At 46.1% G+C, this 18639-nt stretch overlaps 1 protein-coding gene across 6 annotated transcripts in view; it reads left to right on the forward strand.

The window, feature by feature from the left end:
* TRAPPC9 (trafficking protein particle complex subunit 9) overlaps nt 1–18639 on the forward strand; it is a 560212-nt gene that overhangs the window by 374721 nt on the left and 166852 nt on the right. For all 6 annotated transcript variants that reach the window (XM_057531917.1, XM_057531923.1, XM_057531919.1 and 3 more), the window contains one exon: nt 12080–12190. In XM_057531917.1, coding sequence (XP_057387900.1) covers nt 12080–12190 — 111 coding nt within the window. The remainder of the gene's footprint in view (nt 1–12079; nt 12191–18639) is intronic.

The raw sequence follows: 18639 nt of genomic DNA on the forward strand, positions 1-18639 counted from the left end.
TATTTTATGTCTCAACCATACATATTATTAAAGTATTACAATCAATAATTTTAAGTGATCTGTATTTTATTTTGAACTATTACATTATTGAATTTATGTGTTAATGTTCATTTAAAAATGCTATCAATATTCCTTATTTAAAGACAGATTTAAAGATTGTTCTACTTAACAAGTAATATACACTAATTATGTTAAGAAGTATGATTTATAAACATCAATTAAAAAGGCCCATGTCATACTTGATTTAGGGATTGAGCGTATGTTAAAAGGTAGATTGTCTATCATCAACAGCTGGCCAGAGTTTTTTGTGACCTTCCATTTAGAATTTTTGCGTTTGGCATTTTCAGAGTTTTAATCATTATAGAGTTAATTGCAACAATGCACATGAACCATGATTTCAAGTTATTTTTAAGTACGTTTCCATCCTTTTTGAATTGGGCTTGTCTTCATTCCCAGAAAGTGAAAAGCCAAATATGACATAGTTGTCATTATATGTTATCTTTTTAACCTTGGATTTTGAGGCACAAGTGTCTTGGTGTTCATTTTTGTGCCCCTTTTAACATGTGGTCTTCATGGTTCTTTTCTCGTACCTGTGGTCCATTATGAGTGCAAAGTAGACAGTATAACAGCGAGTAAATGATGTGTTTGTCAAGACCACGGTGGCGCTGAGCGCTGGGCCCTGGTGAGGTGACGCAGTGCTGTGACTGAGCCAGGAGCGTGCTGGTCTCACCTCCACCACCCCCGGGGCACTGTCGCTGCATGTACACGCGAGCTGTATGGAAACATCGTTTGCATACCACACAATTCACCCACTTAAGCTGTATAATTTAGTGTTTTTAGTATAGTCACAGAGTTGTTCAACCATCGCCACCATCTAATTTTAGAACTTTTCATTCTCCCGGTAGAAGCCCTGTACCCATTAGCAGTCCCTCCTCCCCTTCCCCTACACGACCTCAGATCTACTTTCTGTCTCTAGATTTGCCTGTTCTAGAAATTTCATGTAAGTGGAATCATACAAAATGTGACTGGCTTCTTTCACTTAGCATAATGTTGTCAATGTTCACCCACAAGGAAGTATCAGTATGGCATTTCTTTTTATGCTGAATAATATTTCACTGTGTGGATATGCTACATTTTGTTTATCCATTCATTAGTTGATGGGTTGATTCTACTTTTTGGCTGTTGGGAATAATGCTGTTATGAACATTCACATACCAGTTTTTGTGTGGACCAGTTTTCATTTCTCTTGGGTATACCTAGGAGTGGAAGTATCAGATCATGTGATAACCGTTTAACCATTTAAGGAGCTGCCTGACCATCTTCCAGCTCGGCTGCACCATCTTACATTCCCACCCAAACCTTCAAGCAGTGCTTGAAGGTTCCAATCCTGCACATCCTTGCCGATGCTTGTTATCCTATATGTCTTTTGGATTCTAGCCATTCCAAATTTTTTCCTCTAAAGGGAACATTTTAAAACATTATTTTAAAACGTACTCATTAAAAAATCAGAAACAGAGGCCCTTCCTGCCTTCATTATGTGCAGTCCCCCAAGACCCGTCAGAGGCCAGGTTGCGTGTCAGCCGTCCACAGGGAACCGTTCCCACATTTCAGTCGGTCACCAGATCTGTCCTTTCCACTTCAGTAGCTCTGCATTGACTCAGGCGTGTCACCTTCATCCCTTGGGCCAGCCTCTCCCTCCCTTTCTTGGACAGTTGCTACAGCCTTTCAAAGTCTCTTGCTTTCGTTTTCTCTTTCCAGTTCTTTCTCCAGATAGCTGCTGAAGTGTTTGTTCTAAAACGCAAGCATGAGTTTGTCCCCCCGTTAGGGTCCTTCCACGAGTCCCTGTCGTCTGTAAGTCATGTTTCGGTTCCAGAGCTGGGCACGCAAGGCTCTGCACAGTCTGACCCAGCCTGTCTGCCTTGCCGTTTCCTCTCCCGACCCCACGCGCCTCCTGCAAGCTCCCCGCACGGTCCGTGCTGCTCCAGCCCTGTCTGCTCGCGTGCTCTGCTCTGTCCGCCTGCAGGCCTGCGCTCAAGCCTTTGGTGCCTCAGCGAATGCGGGAGCCGCTTCCTTCCAGAAGCCTCCCCTGCTTGTTTCCTGTGTCTCTGTGCCACCGCCGCCCACTCGTCTTTCTCACCAGTTAAGACTCAGCTTCTTCCAACCCCAGGCCCGGAGGACACCAGAGCCCTGGGTGTGACCTCCAAGGCGCTGATCCGTTGTCCCCTGCAGAGCCAGGGGATCTGTGTCAGGTGGTCCTCACATCACACTTTGGGAAACCCAGTTCTAATGGACAGTAAATCTACTGTCAGAGTCTTCAGCAAGGTTTGGAAGCTCCGTAATCTGTGTGGCAGAGGTGAAGATGAGATGATATCACCCGAAGAACATTCTGATTGTTTGTTCTATTTTTTTTTTTTTTTGTCACTTTAGATTGAATAAGTTCCCTTGCTTTCTTAAGACTTACAAGAAAGCTCTCCATCCTGAAACTGACTACTAATTTTTCAGGAAAGAAGGCTGATTGATAACAGGCAGGCTTATGGAACTTTAAAAGACCACATGGGTTTGGCCAAAGGTGTATGTGACCATCACTACCGGTCTGGCTGTGTCTTCACTCACTTTACCGCACCCCTAGGATTGATGGAACGGTGATGTTTGGACCCTGCAGGGGCTGGGAGAATTCGGCCAGCCTCGGGGAGAAAGAGCCCCACTTAACTTTCTGGGCACGGTGCCGTGGTTTTTAGCCAGACTCAGACCTTGGCGTGGGAATTTCTCATAGTCACTTTTAGCTGAGTCAGTATTGAATAATTAGCTGGGATTGCTTTGTTGGCAGGGCTGTGTGCTTTCCCTCTTGCTGCTCCAGTGACTGCAACCAAGCTAATAATAATCACCACCCCTCACATTTATGTAATATTCTGCTTGTAGTTTTACAAAGCACTTTCACTTTTTTCCCCATTGGAGCCTCCTAATAATTCCATGACCTAGGCATTCTTGTCCTCGTTGGGGAAACTGAGACTCAGAGAAATTAAATGACTTACATAAGATATCATATACCCATTAAACAACAAAACTGGTATTCTGATAAGAAATCTTCAGACTTCCAATCGTTTCCCTTGTACCAAATGTTTTATTTGCTCAGGCTGCTTTCAGATGGCTTCTTTCCTTTTGCTTTTTAAAGTTTAGTTTGATTAGGATGTTTCTGGGCATAGATTTTTAAAAATTTATGCTGCTTGGGGTTTGCTGAGCTTCCTGAATCTGTAAGTTTATGTTATTTGCCAAATTTGGGGAATTTTCAGCCATTATTTCTTCAACAGCTATGTGTGCATTTTGTTTTGTTTTGTTCGTCTCAAACTCCCATGACATGACTTTTAGAGCTTTTCTTGTCTCATAAGATTGTTTTTATCCCGTTTTTTTCTCTCAGCTGTTTCCATTGGATAAATTATTAATCTATCTTCAACTATATTAGTTTAATTCCTGTGTGGTTCAAAAAAATACTTGTGTGATTCTTACTCTTTTAAAGTTGCTAGAGGTTTTTTACATGGCCTAGAAATGGTTTATTTTGGTAAATGTTGCATATAACTTGAGAAGTATGGATATCCTACTTTTTTTGGGGGGGGTGGAATGTTCACTAAGCATCAGTTAGATCCAGTTGGTCAATGGTATTGTTTGTTTTATATCCTTTCTCATTTTACGTCTACTCGTTCCCTCAGTTACTCAGATAATTCACTACCTGGTGAATTTTTCAGTTCAGTTTTTTCTTTTCTAAAATGTCTCTTTGTTTCCTCTTTATATCTTCTATTTCTTTGCTGAGATTTTATCTTTTCATTTGTTTCAAGTGTGTTTGCCCTTACTTTGTGGAACATATCTAAAGTCTTTTTCTGTTAAGACTTTCATCTTGAGGTTGTTGTCTGTTGATTTTATTTTCCTTTGCAAGTTGGCTTTTTCCCGGGTTCTTCCTATGCTGAGTAGTTATAGACTATATTATGGACATTTCATATATAATGTTGTGAGATGCTGGGGTCTTGTTTGAATCCTGCAGAGGATGCTGATATTTTTGTTCTGGTGGGTGGTCCACACCACGGTCCCGCAGTGCCTTCTGTGGGCTGTGCTGCGGTTCTGGTTTTAGAGTCTGTGGTCCTCCTTGGATCAGTCCTGTGTGTGCCACCCACTGTTCTTCCTTGGAGCTCAGTTACCAGAGCCCATGGTTTGCTGCTCAGGATCCAACCCCTCGTGCTTGCTCCACAGTGAGCCCAGGTCAGGTACCACTTTAGCAAATTGCTCTCTTCATCTCTCTCCTTTCCATAGTCTCCCCAGCACTGTCCAGGGGCCTCCCTTCGCTGTCTGCCCACAACAAAGCCATGGTTTGAGTTCTTCCTCTGTGTGTCTCTGTGTGGGACTAATTGGTCAGAGGACAGAGAGGGAAATAAAAGTGATGGGGACTGGCCCTGTGCTTATGGGACCTCAGTCCCTTGGGTCAGAGAGGTGGTTTCCTGGCCTCGGAGTTGTATGTGCCGTGCAGCCATGACTGCCATCGTGGCACTGTCGCATAGCAGTACTGCCCAGGGGCTGGGCTGGGAGAAACGGAGGAGAAAAAAGAAAAAAAGAAAAAGCCCAGAGGGCCCCCCAACACACCTTCATGGTGCCCTCTCCCACGCCTTGGACCTGGGACAGAGGCAGCTCGCGGAACTCTGCCTGTCTGTACCTGATGGGCACCTCCGAGCCGCCTTTCAGGACGGGTAGGACTGAGGGAGATGGAAACTCGCTCTGAAGTTCAGAGAAACTTCGATGTCAGATCTCCTTCCCAAATCCACCTTCTATAGTTTACTTTTCGAATCTTCAAATAGCTGCTCCATGCGTTATACGTATGATTTATAGTTGGGTTCAGTAGGAGAGACGCAGTGGATTATTTGTACTTACGCCATCTTTTCCATAATAGGAACTCGTCATTTTTTTTAAAAACATCAACCAATTCATGTCACTCATCTGCTTAAGACTCTAAAGATAGCTTCCCATCATGCTTAGAATAAAATCCAAGCTTTCTGTCGCGACCTTTCGTCTGTCATTAATTTCATACCACTCTCCTCTTGGCTCGTCCTGTCCCTTGATGGCACTGTGCCTTAAGATTTGGCCTTCACTGCTTTCTCTGGAAAGCAGTCCTCCAAGACCTTCACACGAGTGCCTTCTTGTTGTGTGGGTCTGAACTGAAATGCTATTTCATCAGAGAGGCCCTCCTTTGCCGTCACATCTGAAGTCAGCTTTTAATCTCTGGTTATGATTTCAGGAGATGCACTTAATTAAAAAAAAAAATGTGTTATCCACGCGTCTTGTTCTCTGCCTCAAGTCCTAGCCCACTTTTTTACACCAGCCATCTCTGTGGCAGCCAGATTTATGCAGGGGTAACTTGACAGCACCTCACCTCAGCTGTGCTGTGTAGCTCTCGAGTTCTGGAATGTCTGAAAGCCTTCTCCGGGGCCGCAGCACAGGTGCACACGCCGCACGGTGTGGGGAGTCGGGGAATTGCCGCCTTTCGGGGGGAGCTTGACCAGGGGGGTCGGGGGCTGGTGGAGAAGTAATCCCCTCTCCTCTGCCTGAGGGGCACACTTCAAGGCACAGTCCGTGACTCTTCAGAGGGACCAGCGGGGTGAGCGCCAGCGGTCCACACGGTAGCCAGCTCAGTAAGGCACCGTGGCACTGCGTTCTCACCGCACCCCGTGCCCCGGCCCTGCTCCCCTCCGCATCCCCTTCCCAAACACCTGCTCCACTCCAGCCCTCTTCTCAGGCTCTGCCTCCTGGGGGGAACCCGGCTAAGACAACATTCTAAGTGACTTTAAAACTACCTCTTATAAAACATGTCTTACATCTTATAAGCAACATATAAAGAAAAGTCAAGGGGATGACAATCTATCCAACCACACAGATTTGTCAAATTTTTACATTTCACTGTATTTGCATCTATTTTTCTAATTTAAAGAAAGAAAAATGAAACTGTTAAAACTCTGTGTGCTCCTCTGTGACCCTATTCTCTTCCTCTCTCACCAGGAGTGACTACTACCCTACAGTTGATTATTATAAGCCATATAGAGTATTTTTAAATATTCTAAACTTGATATAAATGTGTAACTATCTCCTGCAACTTGCTATTCACTCAACCTTGTTAACATGAGACTTAACCTGTGGGTGAGGTTTGTAGTTCTTAATTCATCTTCGCTTATATATAGTTTCCAGTGTATGACTGTTACAGATTTATTTATCTGCTCTCCAGTTGGCTGCGCTTCGTTAAAAGCAGTTCTTTGGTTTTATAAATGAGGCTGCAATGCACATTTTAGGAAGCATCCTTGTGCCGAACTCTGAGAGTTGGTCCAAGATACATGCCTACAAGTTGAGTCGTTAGATCAAAGGGTTCTCACCTACTAGTTGGCCAGGTTGTGCCAACCTGCCCTGTGAAGGAGTTGTACCAGTTTACACCCTTAGCAGCACTGAATGAGGATTCCCATGATTCTTGCTGATCTACATCTTGGCCAACACTTGGTCATAGAGCACATTTTAAACATTTCCAATAGGTTGGGTGGGAAATCATACCTGAGGGTTTTCTCTCCATTTCTCTGACTACTAGTTGTATTGAGCTTCTGTTCCTATATATTGGCCATTGGATTTCCTCTGCTTTAAATTGTCCACTCTTGTTCTTTGCTCAATTTTCCATTGGATCATTTCTTTCTTATTGATTTACAAGAGGTCTTTATCAATTCAGAATTCTAACCCTTTGTCAGGTTTATGTGTTGCAACGCCTTTTCACAGCTAGCTTTTCTTTGCTTTGATTTTAATGTTTTTCCTTGTACAAAAGTGCTTCATTTCAGTGCAGCCAAACATTTCAGTCTTTTCCGTTATATATTTTTCCAGCTTGATTGAGGTAAAATTGTATATATTTAAGGTGTACAGTGTGATATATACATTGTGAAATGGTTAACACAGTCATGTCACATTTCATTTCATTTCACATTTCAAGCTCATTAATGTATCTATAACCTCTCATAGTTACCTTTTGAGTGGTAGTGAGAACACTTAAGATCTAATCTCTTTGCAAATTTCAAGTATACAAGGCAGTATTCTTAACTATGGTCACCATGCTGAATATTAAATCTCCAGGATTTGCTCATCCTGCGTAACTGAAACTTTGTATCCTTTGACCAGCCTCTCCCCCTTTCCCCCACACCTCTACCCCTGGTTAACCACCATTCTGCTCTCTGCTGTTTTGAGTTCAACTAATTGAGATTGTACGTATAAGTGAGATCATGCAGTATTTGTCTTTCCGTGTCTGGCTCATTTCACTTAGCATAATGTTCTCTGGGTTCATCCATATCACAAATGGTGGGATTTTCTTTTTTCTCATGGCTGAATAATATTATGGTGTGTGTGTGTGTGTGTGTGTGTGTGTGTGTGTGTGTGTGTGAAAGGGGGAGAGAGAGAGAGAGATGGGTTTTTTTATTCGCTCATCTGTCAATGGACACTTAGGTTTTCCCATATTTTGGCTATTATGAATAATGCTGCAGTGAATATGGGAGTGCACTTATCTCTTTGAGATACTTATTTCATTTCCTTTGGATATATACCCAGAAGTGAGATTGCCGGATCATATGGTAGTTCTATTACTAATTTTTTGAGGAAGTTATACACTGTTCTGTAATGGCTGTACCAATTTACATTCCCACAAGTGCATGACAGTGCCCTTTTCTCCACATCCTCACCAACACTTATTGGTCTCTTTAATAGCCATTCTAACAGCTGTGAGGTGATATCTTATTGTGGTTTTGGTTTGTATTTCCATGATGATCAGTAATGTTAAGCACCTTTTCATATGGCTGTTGGCCATCTGCACATCTTCTCTTGAGAAATGTCTATTCAGGTCTTTTGCCAACTTTTTAATTGGATGATGATGATGATTGCTATTGCTATTGAGTTGTTTGTGTTTCTTATGTATTTTGGGCATTAACCCCTTTTGAGACCTACTGTATCCAAATATTTTTTCTCATTTTGTAAGTTGCCTTTTCACTCTGTTGATTATTTCCTTTGCTGTGCAGAAGCTTTTAGTTTGCTACAACCCCACTTAATCTGTTTTTGCTTTTGTTGCCTGTGCTTTTGGGGTTATTTCCAAAAAGTCATTGCCCAGACCTATGCCAAGAAGGTTTTCCCCTGTTTTCTTCTAGTAGTTTTACAGTTTCAAATCCTACATTTAAGTCTTTAATCCATTTTGAGTTGATTTTTGTATATGGTGTGAGGTAAGGGTCCAGTTTCATTCCTCTGTGTGTGAATATCCATTTTATCCAACATCATTTATTGAGGAGACTGTCCTTTTCTCATTGTGCGTTCTGGTGCCCTGGTTGAAGATCTCTTTATATTTTATATGTCTTGCAACTCATTTGAGAAATCTTTCCCTCTTTCAAGGTCAGAAGTTGTTCACCTGTATTTTCTTCTACAGGATTTTAAATATTACTTTTTACATTTATCTATTCAGTCTGTTTGGAACTTATTTTTGTTTATGGTGTGAGGTAGGTATATCATTTTCTTTCTATCTGCATAACCATTTTTCCAGCACTGTTTATTGAATCTCCTTCTTAATAATCAACACTGCTACTTTGGTCACATATCCATTACCTTATTATATTCATGGATCTGCTTCTGGGCTGTTTTTTCCTTCATTGATGTGTTTATCACTGCCCCACTGCCTTCATTTTTACAGCTTTATGACAATTCTTGATATCTGGTTGGCCAAATCTCTTTCAAAAATTTTCCTCGTTGTTGTTTTGCATGTTCTTGGCCCTTTGATCTTAGATATAAATTTTAGAATCAGTGTATCAAGTTTGACCAAAACCAGAACAATGTTGGGATTTTTTATTGAGTTGCATTAAATTTATATACATTTGGAAAGAAGTGAGTTATTTAAAAATACTGAGTTTTTCTATCCTTGAACATAATACATCTCTGCATTTATTCATCACCTTTAATATCATTTCATAAAACTTTGGAATTTTTTTCACAAACATCCCGCATATATTTTGTTAGATTTATTTCTAGGTACACTACTATTGTAAATATATTTTCTTAAAAAATATATTTTGTAATTGTTTTTAGTTGATATATAGGAATGCTGTTGTTATTGATTTTGTGTGTGGATGTGTGTCTTAACCCTGTATTTAGCAACCTTTTTGAACCCATTTTTCCTAATTTTATCAAATATGACTAAATTTTTTTCACTTTTAATTCCTCTTATCTTTCCTAGCCCTGTCCCCTCACAAGAGTGTGAGTTCCGTGAAAGCAGAGATCCTGTTTCTCTTGTTCACTTGCATATCCCAAGTGCTTAGAATAGTACCTGGCACACAACAGGTACTCCATAGATATTTACATTTGTTGCATGAATTAATAAATAAAGTTAATTGTCCTAATTCTAGATAGGAAACAGTGCGTACTAACTGTATAGATGTGGCTTCACGCGCACTGTTCGCTGTGCCTGGGCTGTGCCTCTCCTTTCCACCTGGCGGCCTCGTCTCCTCCCTCCAGCTTTACTCCAGATTCTTTCCTGATACTGGGCACCCCACCCCGCCCCCCGACCAGGCAGATGGATCTGAAGCCTTTCTCTGGTCTCAGTTCTTCTAGGAAGCTTTCCTGGGCTTCCCTGTACTTCAGAAAGATGGATCCAGAAAAACAAAAAAACAAAAATAAAACCAAAAAGTAAATAAGAATTAAAAGTAAATTATATGCTCAAACACAGATTAAAACTTAAGAGAATCACCTAAAGAGGTATGGAAAGATACACAGAGTAAATGACATGATGGTGGGCACACAGTGCTACTACAGTTTGGGAAAGGGAATTAATTTATGAATAATAGATAGAAAGCAAAGATCCACCAGCATCTCATCCTGCCAACAATTAGGAGGAACAGAAACACTGGATTAAGCGCCCCCATACGCAGACAGTGAGTCAGAAAAAACAGAGGACAAAAAAGTATTACATTCCGACGTTGTTCACTCCTGTGCAGTTTTCTAACAACTGTATTCCGTGTGTGAAAGCAACATGTATTTGAATCTTTTCTTTCCTGCTTTTAAAAATCACTTCAATTTTCTGCCTCTGATAAATGTTTTATGAATTTCCTTTTCTGGTGAGAGATTTTGCTGTGATTAAAGATTTCATCAAGTTATGACAAAGGCGGAATAGATCTTCATTCTCGAAAGCTCATTTTCCTGTGAGCTGAGTGAAGAGGCCTCTCGGAGGCAGCTGTCAGAGCTAATGAATGTTTTTCCAAGTGCTGAACCTCTGGGGAGGACACCCCGACCCACAGAACCCAGAATCAACTAAAGACGTGTCGTGCGACATCTCGTAGTGCGTAGCGGGATGGTCAGGCTGCTACTTTACCATCTCCCTTGAGAGTAAGTGCATGTATGTGTTTTGAAAATCTGGTATTTCACAGATGCCCAGTGGCCTTTGGATGCTGTCAGTCTTTGTGTATGTGAGCGCGCGTGTGTGCGTGTGTGAACCCCTGGGCACGTCACTGCGCCCTCTCCACCTCAGTTCCCTTCTCTGGAAAGAACAGGGGACGCAGTTTGGATTGGAATACGCGTCTTCGTCCGCTGTGAGCACTACAGGATTTCTAGCTCTATGTCTTGAGTCTCGGTCATCACCAGCACTTTTCGTCATCTCCTGAGCCTCCCTCTCCTCTCCTCTCCATCAGTGGGTCTTGGGAGGACAACCTTGCAGGGCTTTTGTATGAAATAAGCAATGCAGGCAGCCGGCACATGTGGGTGTGAGTCCTGTCTCCCCTTTGCTTAACAACCAGCGAAATCTTCCCTCTTCACACTTTGGGAAACACACCTGAGAATTCAGATGCCCTATGGAAGGTCATGTTTTGAAGAAATGCTCAGCTGAAAGAGACCCAGAGCACAGATCCTTTTCTGAGGCTTTTTTTTCCTTCTCTGAAAGTCTCCTTACCCTGTTCCTCCAGGAAGGAGGATAGCTGCTGCTTCTGTTGCTGTCTGCTCCTGTCTTAGGTCTGGGTGTCCCGTTTTGATGAGCAGACGCTTATCCATCAGCTGTCACGCGCCAGCTGCGACACTTGGTGTTTGAGATGCTGTGTTAGTTTTAGGCAAGCATTGGACCGTAATGGGGACCTGACAAATGGCAGCTAGCACAAACGAAGCGTACGTGGCTGGAATTCTGTTTTTCACATGCAGCTAATGGGTCTGTGCCATCATTTCCCAGGGCCCCACTCTGCCCTCCACAGCCGTGGCGTTCGTCCCCATCGCCCCCTAGAGTCCCTGAACTTCCTGGCATCCTGCTCCTCCCTGGGGAGGAAGCAAAGAGAGTCAGGAGGTGGAAGGGTGAGGCCTTCCCCTCTCTAGGACTTGTCTTCTTATTTGGGACGAAAAGTCTCCAGAAGCCGGTTATTGGCTGGAACTTTGTTCCATGGCCCTCCCCTTGGGGAAGGGGGAGGCGGGAACTTGGTTACTTCAGTTTTACTGTCTGCGGTAGAGAAGGCCAGGGAAGGGAGGTTTCAGGTGGGTGGTGAGTGACCCCACGGTGTCGCTCACAGTTCTGGGGGAGTGAGGGGTGGCCCCCGTGAGGACTCTCGGTGGACATGTGCACAGACAACATGGGCACGGCTCTCTGTGGACCCCTGCCCAGCACCTGGCCTGGCACCCGTAGAAACCCAGGGCTATGATGCGGTCACTTATTGAATGACACTGTATGCCGAGTGCTTTCCCGCTGGGTCAGGCGTCCTAGCGGTCACACGTGTGAGGCTTGGAGAACTCAAGTTACCTTCCCAAGATCACTCAGTGTGTAAAGGGCACAGCTGGGTTATAAGCATGTGTCCCAGGACTGAGGAGGACCTCCTGTCCAAACCCACTGTGTAGAATTCACAATTAGTTCAGAATGAGTCTTCGTAAGCCTTTGTGTCCCGGGGTACGTGACATTTTGATAAATCGTACTTCTCATGTCCTCCAGTGGTGTAAAATCTTTGGGGATGGGGGGAAGCAGAGTCACTCTCCTCTTTGTCTGTCAGAAGATGCTGAACTTGGCTTTGTCTTTGCACCGCAGTACCCGGCAGTGCCACCTGCTCCTGGACGTCTTCAACTCCACGGAGCACGAGCTGACAGTCAGCGCCCGGAGCAATGAAGAGCTCATCCTGCACGCCGGCGAGTGCCAGCGGTGAGTGTCGTCACGGCCCCACGTGCTCCCTGGCCCTCCTCTCGTCGCCCTGCTTGGGAGGTGCTGAAACAGTCCAGCCTCGAGACCTTAGCGGGCGGGCAGCCTGGTCCCCCTTTCAGGGGCATCACAGCCCTTATTCAGGTTCAGTGACAGGATCGGTCGTGGTTGCAAATTGGAGCCAAGTGTAAAGTCAAGGTAGAAATGAATGGTTTCCATCCGAGGAAGCAGCACCTCAGCTACAGATGCTTTCAGGCACCATGTCTGAGGACGCCCAGACGTCTGGGCAAGACCTTTCACTTTTAAATTCTTAAGAAAGCTGTATCTGGGGTCACTGGGTGTTGACCTGAGGGACGCATATCAATGTCAATGGGAAGTTCCTTGGAGGAATTAATGTCACAGGAGACAGGCCAGGCAGAGGTGCCTGGAAGAGGTGCTGTGTCACCCGAGCTCAGCCCTTGGAGGGCAAAGAGAGGTGGCCTCAATGGGCCCTGGCCAGGGTCAGCCGCAGGACGTGCCCTGGTCCAGCAGAGGCGAGCAGGGAACCAAGGTGGAAGTGAGAGCCGACCAGGAGCAGAGCCAGGGCCACAGGGGCAGGTCCGGAGGTAGGTCAAGCTCGGTGACTTTGGAAAGAAGCTCTTTGCTGTGGTGGGGATCCCTTCTCAGGGCCTGACCCACTCCCACTCATTTGGGCCTCTCTCCAGACCAGGAGCTGTGCCCCCAAGCGTAGCTTGGATGTAGGGCCATACCCTTATAGGTGGAATTATAGCTGGAGTAAGATATAGGTGAAATATAATTTTTATTTGTAATTGCAAAATACTTGAAACATACAGAAAATAATTTAGATGCTAGCATACCATATCTCAGATTTCAGCGTTTTGCTATATTTGCTTGAGATCTCTCCCTCTCTCTCTCCCTCTCTGTCTCTGTCTCCCTCTATCTTTCTGTCTCCTCTCTCTCTCTCAAGGAAATAAAATGTTAAAAAAAAAATAGTGGACGTTAACACCATTGGTCAGTGGGGAGGAGGGAATGCAAATTTAAATCACAATGAGACAGCACTACACACTCATGAGAATGCTTAAAATGACAGACTGACAATGTCAAGTGTCCACAAGGAACATGCAGCAGCTGGAAGGTTCATGCCTGGGTGGGAATGTGAAACAGTGCAACCACTTTTGCAGAGGCTGCTGCAGTTTCTTACAAAACTAACCATACACTTACTCTGCCCAGCAGTTCCAACTCTAGTTATTTATTCAAGAAAAATTTAAAAACGTATGTTCACAAAAAGACCTATAAAGAATGTTCCAAGCCAAAAAATAGAGCTCAGGTGTCTGTTACAGGAGAATGAATTAACAAATGGTGGCATTTTCCTAATGGGATATTACTCAACAACAAAAACTGACAAACTCCTAATACATCACCATGGGTGAATCTCAGGAACCTTATGCTGAGTGCGGGGAGCCTGACCCAAAACAGCATGTATCGTGTGGTTCCGTTCATCTGCGATCCCAGAACCAGCAAAGCTCTTCTGTGATGGTGAAAACAGAGAATCGGTTTCTGCTGGAGAGGTCGGGATGGGCTTTGACCAGGAAGGGGCACAAGGGGATTTTTCTAGGTGATGGCCATGTTGTATAACTTGATATTTGGGTGTGGGTTCCACAGGTGTTTGCCATTGTTAAAATTTAGCCAATGTGTACTTAAGATTTGTGCATTTCTCTGAGAGTCGATTTTCCATCAAAAGAAAAACTGTAAGCAGATGTTAAACTCTGCCTGTTGAAGGACTTGGGGGTGGTGTATGATATCTGCACTAGTCTTTGAAATGCCTAAAAAACTAGATTCCTGGATGGGTGGAGGGATGGGAAGATGGATAGACTGAGTTGATAAAGCAAATAGAATAAAATGTTAATTATAGAATGTACCAATGGGTATATAGAGTATCCTCTGAGGAATTCTTTCAACTCGTAAGGAAATGTTGGGAAAAAATAAGCAAATGAAAAAGCAGCCAAGCCCGACAGCCCCGCCCCCGGCCCCCGCCCCCACCTTCCTTTCTCTTCCTCCTCCAGAGTCTGTGTGTCTCGGAGGCCGTGGCGTCATCCGCTCCACGCTTTACTACTTTATTGTATTTATTTATAGCCACAACAAACACTATGTTCAGAGTTTTTTTTTTAATGACATAAGTGGTTCCACATCATATGTCTTCTTCTGCATGTCTTTTTATAACTTTAAATCAGCATCGTGCTGTGGAGCTGAATATGAATCAGGTTTCTGCCTCCTGACTGCTCTTCGTGATTCATTCGTGAATGCACCGTTTATCCATCTCCACGCTGATCCGCTACGAGATTGCTTCCAGGGTGTGGCTGTTTAATGTCATTATGGATGATGACACATATGAATGCACAGTTGTATTTGCTGTCTGGGGCTGATATTGGGAGGGCATTCATGGCCTAACCCTTGAGAGGACGGAAACACTCCCTCTCAAGAGCTCCTTGTTGTAGGGGGTTCTTGCTGTGCGGGCGTGTGCAGGGCTCACGTGCTCGTGCACGGAGGCCGTGGCGGCCGTGCTGAATGTTCTGGCTCCGGGGCGTGAGGACAGGCTCTTTCCTGGCCTGCTGCTGCATCCTTGGTGCTCTAGGCCACTGGCAGCGGCCTGGGCCCCGTGCTGGTCCCCAAGCTGTGAAGGAGACCGTCTGCCCCCTGCCTTGTCTGCCTTGTCTAGATGTTTTGACGTAGCCTGGGATCCCAGAGGACATCCTTCTGGTCGTCTTATGACACCAACATAAATCCTGCTTTAAAAAAATGACAAACTGCTGAGCTTGTTCTAAACTTGACTCACTGTCAGCCACGGAAGTCTGAGCGATGTTCACGGCCCCGTTCGCAAATAAGCCCAGTTCAGTCTTGTGCTTCCGGCTTCTTCCTTGTTAAGCTTCTTGCTTAAATTCTCATTTCTTGATGCATCTAACTCGCACATTCTTTATTCATTCATAAAATATTCATTCGATAAACATTGATGCTTCTAGAACTTGCTCTGGGGTGCCTGCGTCAGGCTCCGGGAGCTACAGGATGAGTAAGCAAGGACCCCTCATGGCCGGGAGTTGGCGACACTCCCGCGGCCGGGGCGGCCCTGCCACTCCTGCCTGATGGGCCATCCTGCTGTTTTGGGTGGGGGGTAAACCGGAGGTCGTGATGCTCCTTTCTGTCTGGGGAGTCAACTTGGGCGCTGCTCCCACTACCCCGCTAACCCAGGGGTGACCGCCGGGCATCCCAGCGTTCGCGGGGATGCAGGGGTCACTGCACTTCCCTTTCCAGACCTCTCCAGCCTTGCCTGGTTTGGACACACGCTCTGCCTCCATGGAGAGGGCCCAGGTCTTTGGTCTGACGGAGCAGGTCTGGGGGAGGAAGCTGCGGTGGGTGGACCTTGCCTGGCAGCCCCGGGAAGCCCCTTGAGTCCTGGGCTGCTGTCCCCGTACCTCCCGGTTCTGTCTCCTCGGAGCCCTGTGCCCTCCCAGAGTCCTGAGCTCAGCCCCCCCGAAGCCTGTCCCTCCCCCACCGGCGCCATCGCCACCACACCTCGGGCTTCCCTAGGCGCTCATGAGGGCTGCCCTCGGCCAGGCTCGGCCACTCTGAGGAGGGCAGGGCGGGCCAGCTCTCCCCGGTGGTGAGGGCAGCGGTGGTCCTCAGACTCCGGCTTTATCTCCCAGTGTGTGGCAGGCCACCTTCCCACTGCTCCCTGGGGAGTGGGTAGATGAACCACGGGTTCTGCCGGGGTGACACAGCCTCACCCTCGGTGAAAAGCCGTATTCCTGGAAGCCACGTAGCTGTGATGCTGCTCTTCTCGGAGCCCTGGCATCCTGGGTCACAAGGCATTTGACGTCCTTTTAAGGGTGACCTGCAGTCCAGGAGAGGGACCAACTCCAGTTAGACTGTTGGGGGCCTGCATCTGTCTCCCCCTCCCTCCGGGTAGAAAGGCGTGCCAAGTACAAGAGAAACGTGTCCTTGGAGTCACAGTTTCTGAGCCCCATGTGTTTGCAGGAGGTCAGGCGCTCAGTCCCCCTAGTACCCTCACACAGGAGCTTCTGTCCGCATGTTATAGACAAGCAGACTGAGTACAGAGGTCAAAGGCACTTGGTGGCACCCAGGTCTGAATGACGCCATGGCTGAGCTTGGAATGGCGATTTAAGATGGGCTGGAGATGCTAACACATATATATATGGAATCTAAAAAAACAAAAAAAAAATGGTCATGAAGAACCTAGGGGCAAGACGGGAACAAAGACGCAGACCTACTAGAGAATGGACTTGAGGATACGGGGAGGGGGAAGGGTAAGCTGAGACAAAGTGAGAGAGTGGCCTGGACATATATACACTACCAAACATAAAATAGATAGCTAGTGGGAAGCAGCCGCATAGCACAGGGAGATCAGCTCGGTGCTTTGTGACCACCTAGAGGGGTGGGATAGGGAGGGTGGGAGGGAGACGCAAGAGGGAAGAGATATGGGGATATATGTGTATGTATAACTGATTCACTTTGTTATAAAGCAGAGACTAACACACCATTGTAAAGCAATTATACTCCAATAAAGATGTAAAAAAAAAAAAGATGGGCTGGAGGGGGCAGGGGGAAGCAGGTTCTATTTTCTCCTCTTTCTGCTCTGTGCAGCCTTAGGTAAACTGTGACCGGCACTGAAGTCCATTGTCAAGCGTACAGGCCGGCAGAAGACGGGGAGGCGGAGGAGCAGGCTGGGTCTTTGGCTTGCAAGGTGTTCATGAATTCATTCAACAAGCACTTCCCGAGTGTCGAGCGAGTACCACGCCCTGCCAGGAGATGACATAGTGAGTAAGGCCCTCACTGTGTCCTCACTGCACTTATGTTGGGTGTGGAAGAAAGGCAGGGATTGTCACACAGGGTGAGGAGAATCCAAAGCTGAGAGGAAGAAACCCAACTTGGGGCTGGGAAGGCTTCCTGGAGGAAGTGGTGCTAATACAGAACAGGACACTGAGTAGGAGTGAGGTGGGGCTGGAGTGCAAGGGAGAGCAGCCCAGGTGAAGGAGCAGCACGCCCTGGAAAGGGGAGTGTGCGTGGGGTGGCGTGAAGGACTTCTTCATAGGCTGAATGTTTGCGTTTTTAAACTGGAAATACCACTCTTATACCCATATTTCCTAGGGATATCTAGTTCATCTTATAATTTAAAATACAACATTTCAGCAAATGGATGTAGCAAGTACCTTTTCACCTTCCAAATCTTTTCTGTGAAAGGTCCTTTGGAAATCAGTGACTCATCTCTCTTTCTGTGGCCTGGTTGATGCATCAGTTCTGTAATTAAGCACCATTAGTTAACTTCACTTTTGCCATACACGATTTGTGATGCTTGGTCTGTGCTGATTGCATTTCCTGGGGCTCCACACCATCGGTCGTGACATTGAGAATGTCCTCCAGACTTGCAGCTAGATGCCTGAAGTAACATTCATTTTTACCCGAGGGGTGGTGTAAAGAAGAACCCACTTTCACAAGCATTTCTGCCTTTAATCCTCATCCTCAAGGTGTGGGCATTGTGCCCATCTCTGCTTACGCATAAGAGAGCTCGAACTTGCCAAGGGCCATGCAGTTAGTTGTAATTGGGACCCAGGGCTGCCCACTTGCCACCATACCCCTCCGTGGGAGTTACCTGCACTTCTTTAGGCTATGTCCCGGGAACTGGGCATCCCCCCTCCTCCAGTTTCAAAAGATGACCAGAAACAGTAGAACACTTTTCTGAGTGAAAAAGAATGAACTTCCTTAAGAAAATACAGTGTCGCCAGCAGCAAATGTACTGGAAAAATTAAGATATGATAATTATTGTGTTTTTGCTTAATTATCAAACCATTAAAATTAAATTTCATGACAGCCCTCATTTATGCGCAAATCTCTCCTAATTTACAGTAACAGATGCTGTCTCATCCCGTGCTTCCGGCTACCCCGCCTCGTCCCGCCCTCCCTCACAGGGAGCCAGTGCCTGCTTGGCAGGCCTGGCACGTCTGGTCCAGGCGTCTCCCCTCTGGGGAGCCTCGTCGCTGGCTGGCTGAGAACAGGTCAGCCCTGTCAGGTGTCCGGATGGAGGGTGCACCACACAGGTCCTAGAATGGCTGTCGAGCCAGAGGGGCAGGGACGGGCTCCGGAGCAAGCACAGCTTCGGCGCTCTGAGACTTTCCCCTTGACGCCGTCCAGGCCGTGGGGAGGGCCGGACCCTCACATCCGGAGGATCCTGGCGGGGCTCTGGGGTGGGAGTGAGAAGGCCTGGGCGCTCCATGGCGTTGTGGTTGTGTTTCTAGGGTTCTCTTGATGGTCGGAGGGGGGCCCAGCCTGTGGCACAGTGCTGCATTCAGCCGGCAATTTGTTTCTGGTTTAGCTTTTCTTCTTCTGCCTCTTGAGTGGCTTTAGATAAGCCTCCTCCCTCCTCTAGGTTTTAACTTCTTCCC

The sequence above is a fragment of the Balaenoptera acutorostrata genome, chromosome 17 (genome assembly GCF_949987535.1).
Source record: "Balaenoptera acutorostrata chromosome 17, mBalAcu1.1, whole genome shotgun sequence".
Taxonomy (NCBI): domain Eukaryota; kingdom Metazoa; phylum Chordata; class Mammalia; order Artiodactyla; family Balaenopteridae; genus Balaenoptera; species Balaenoptera acutorostrata.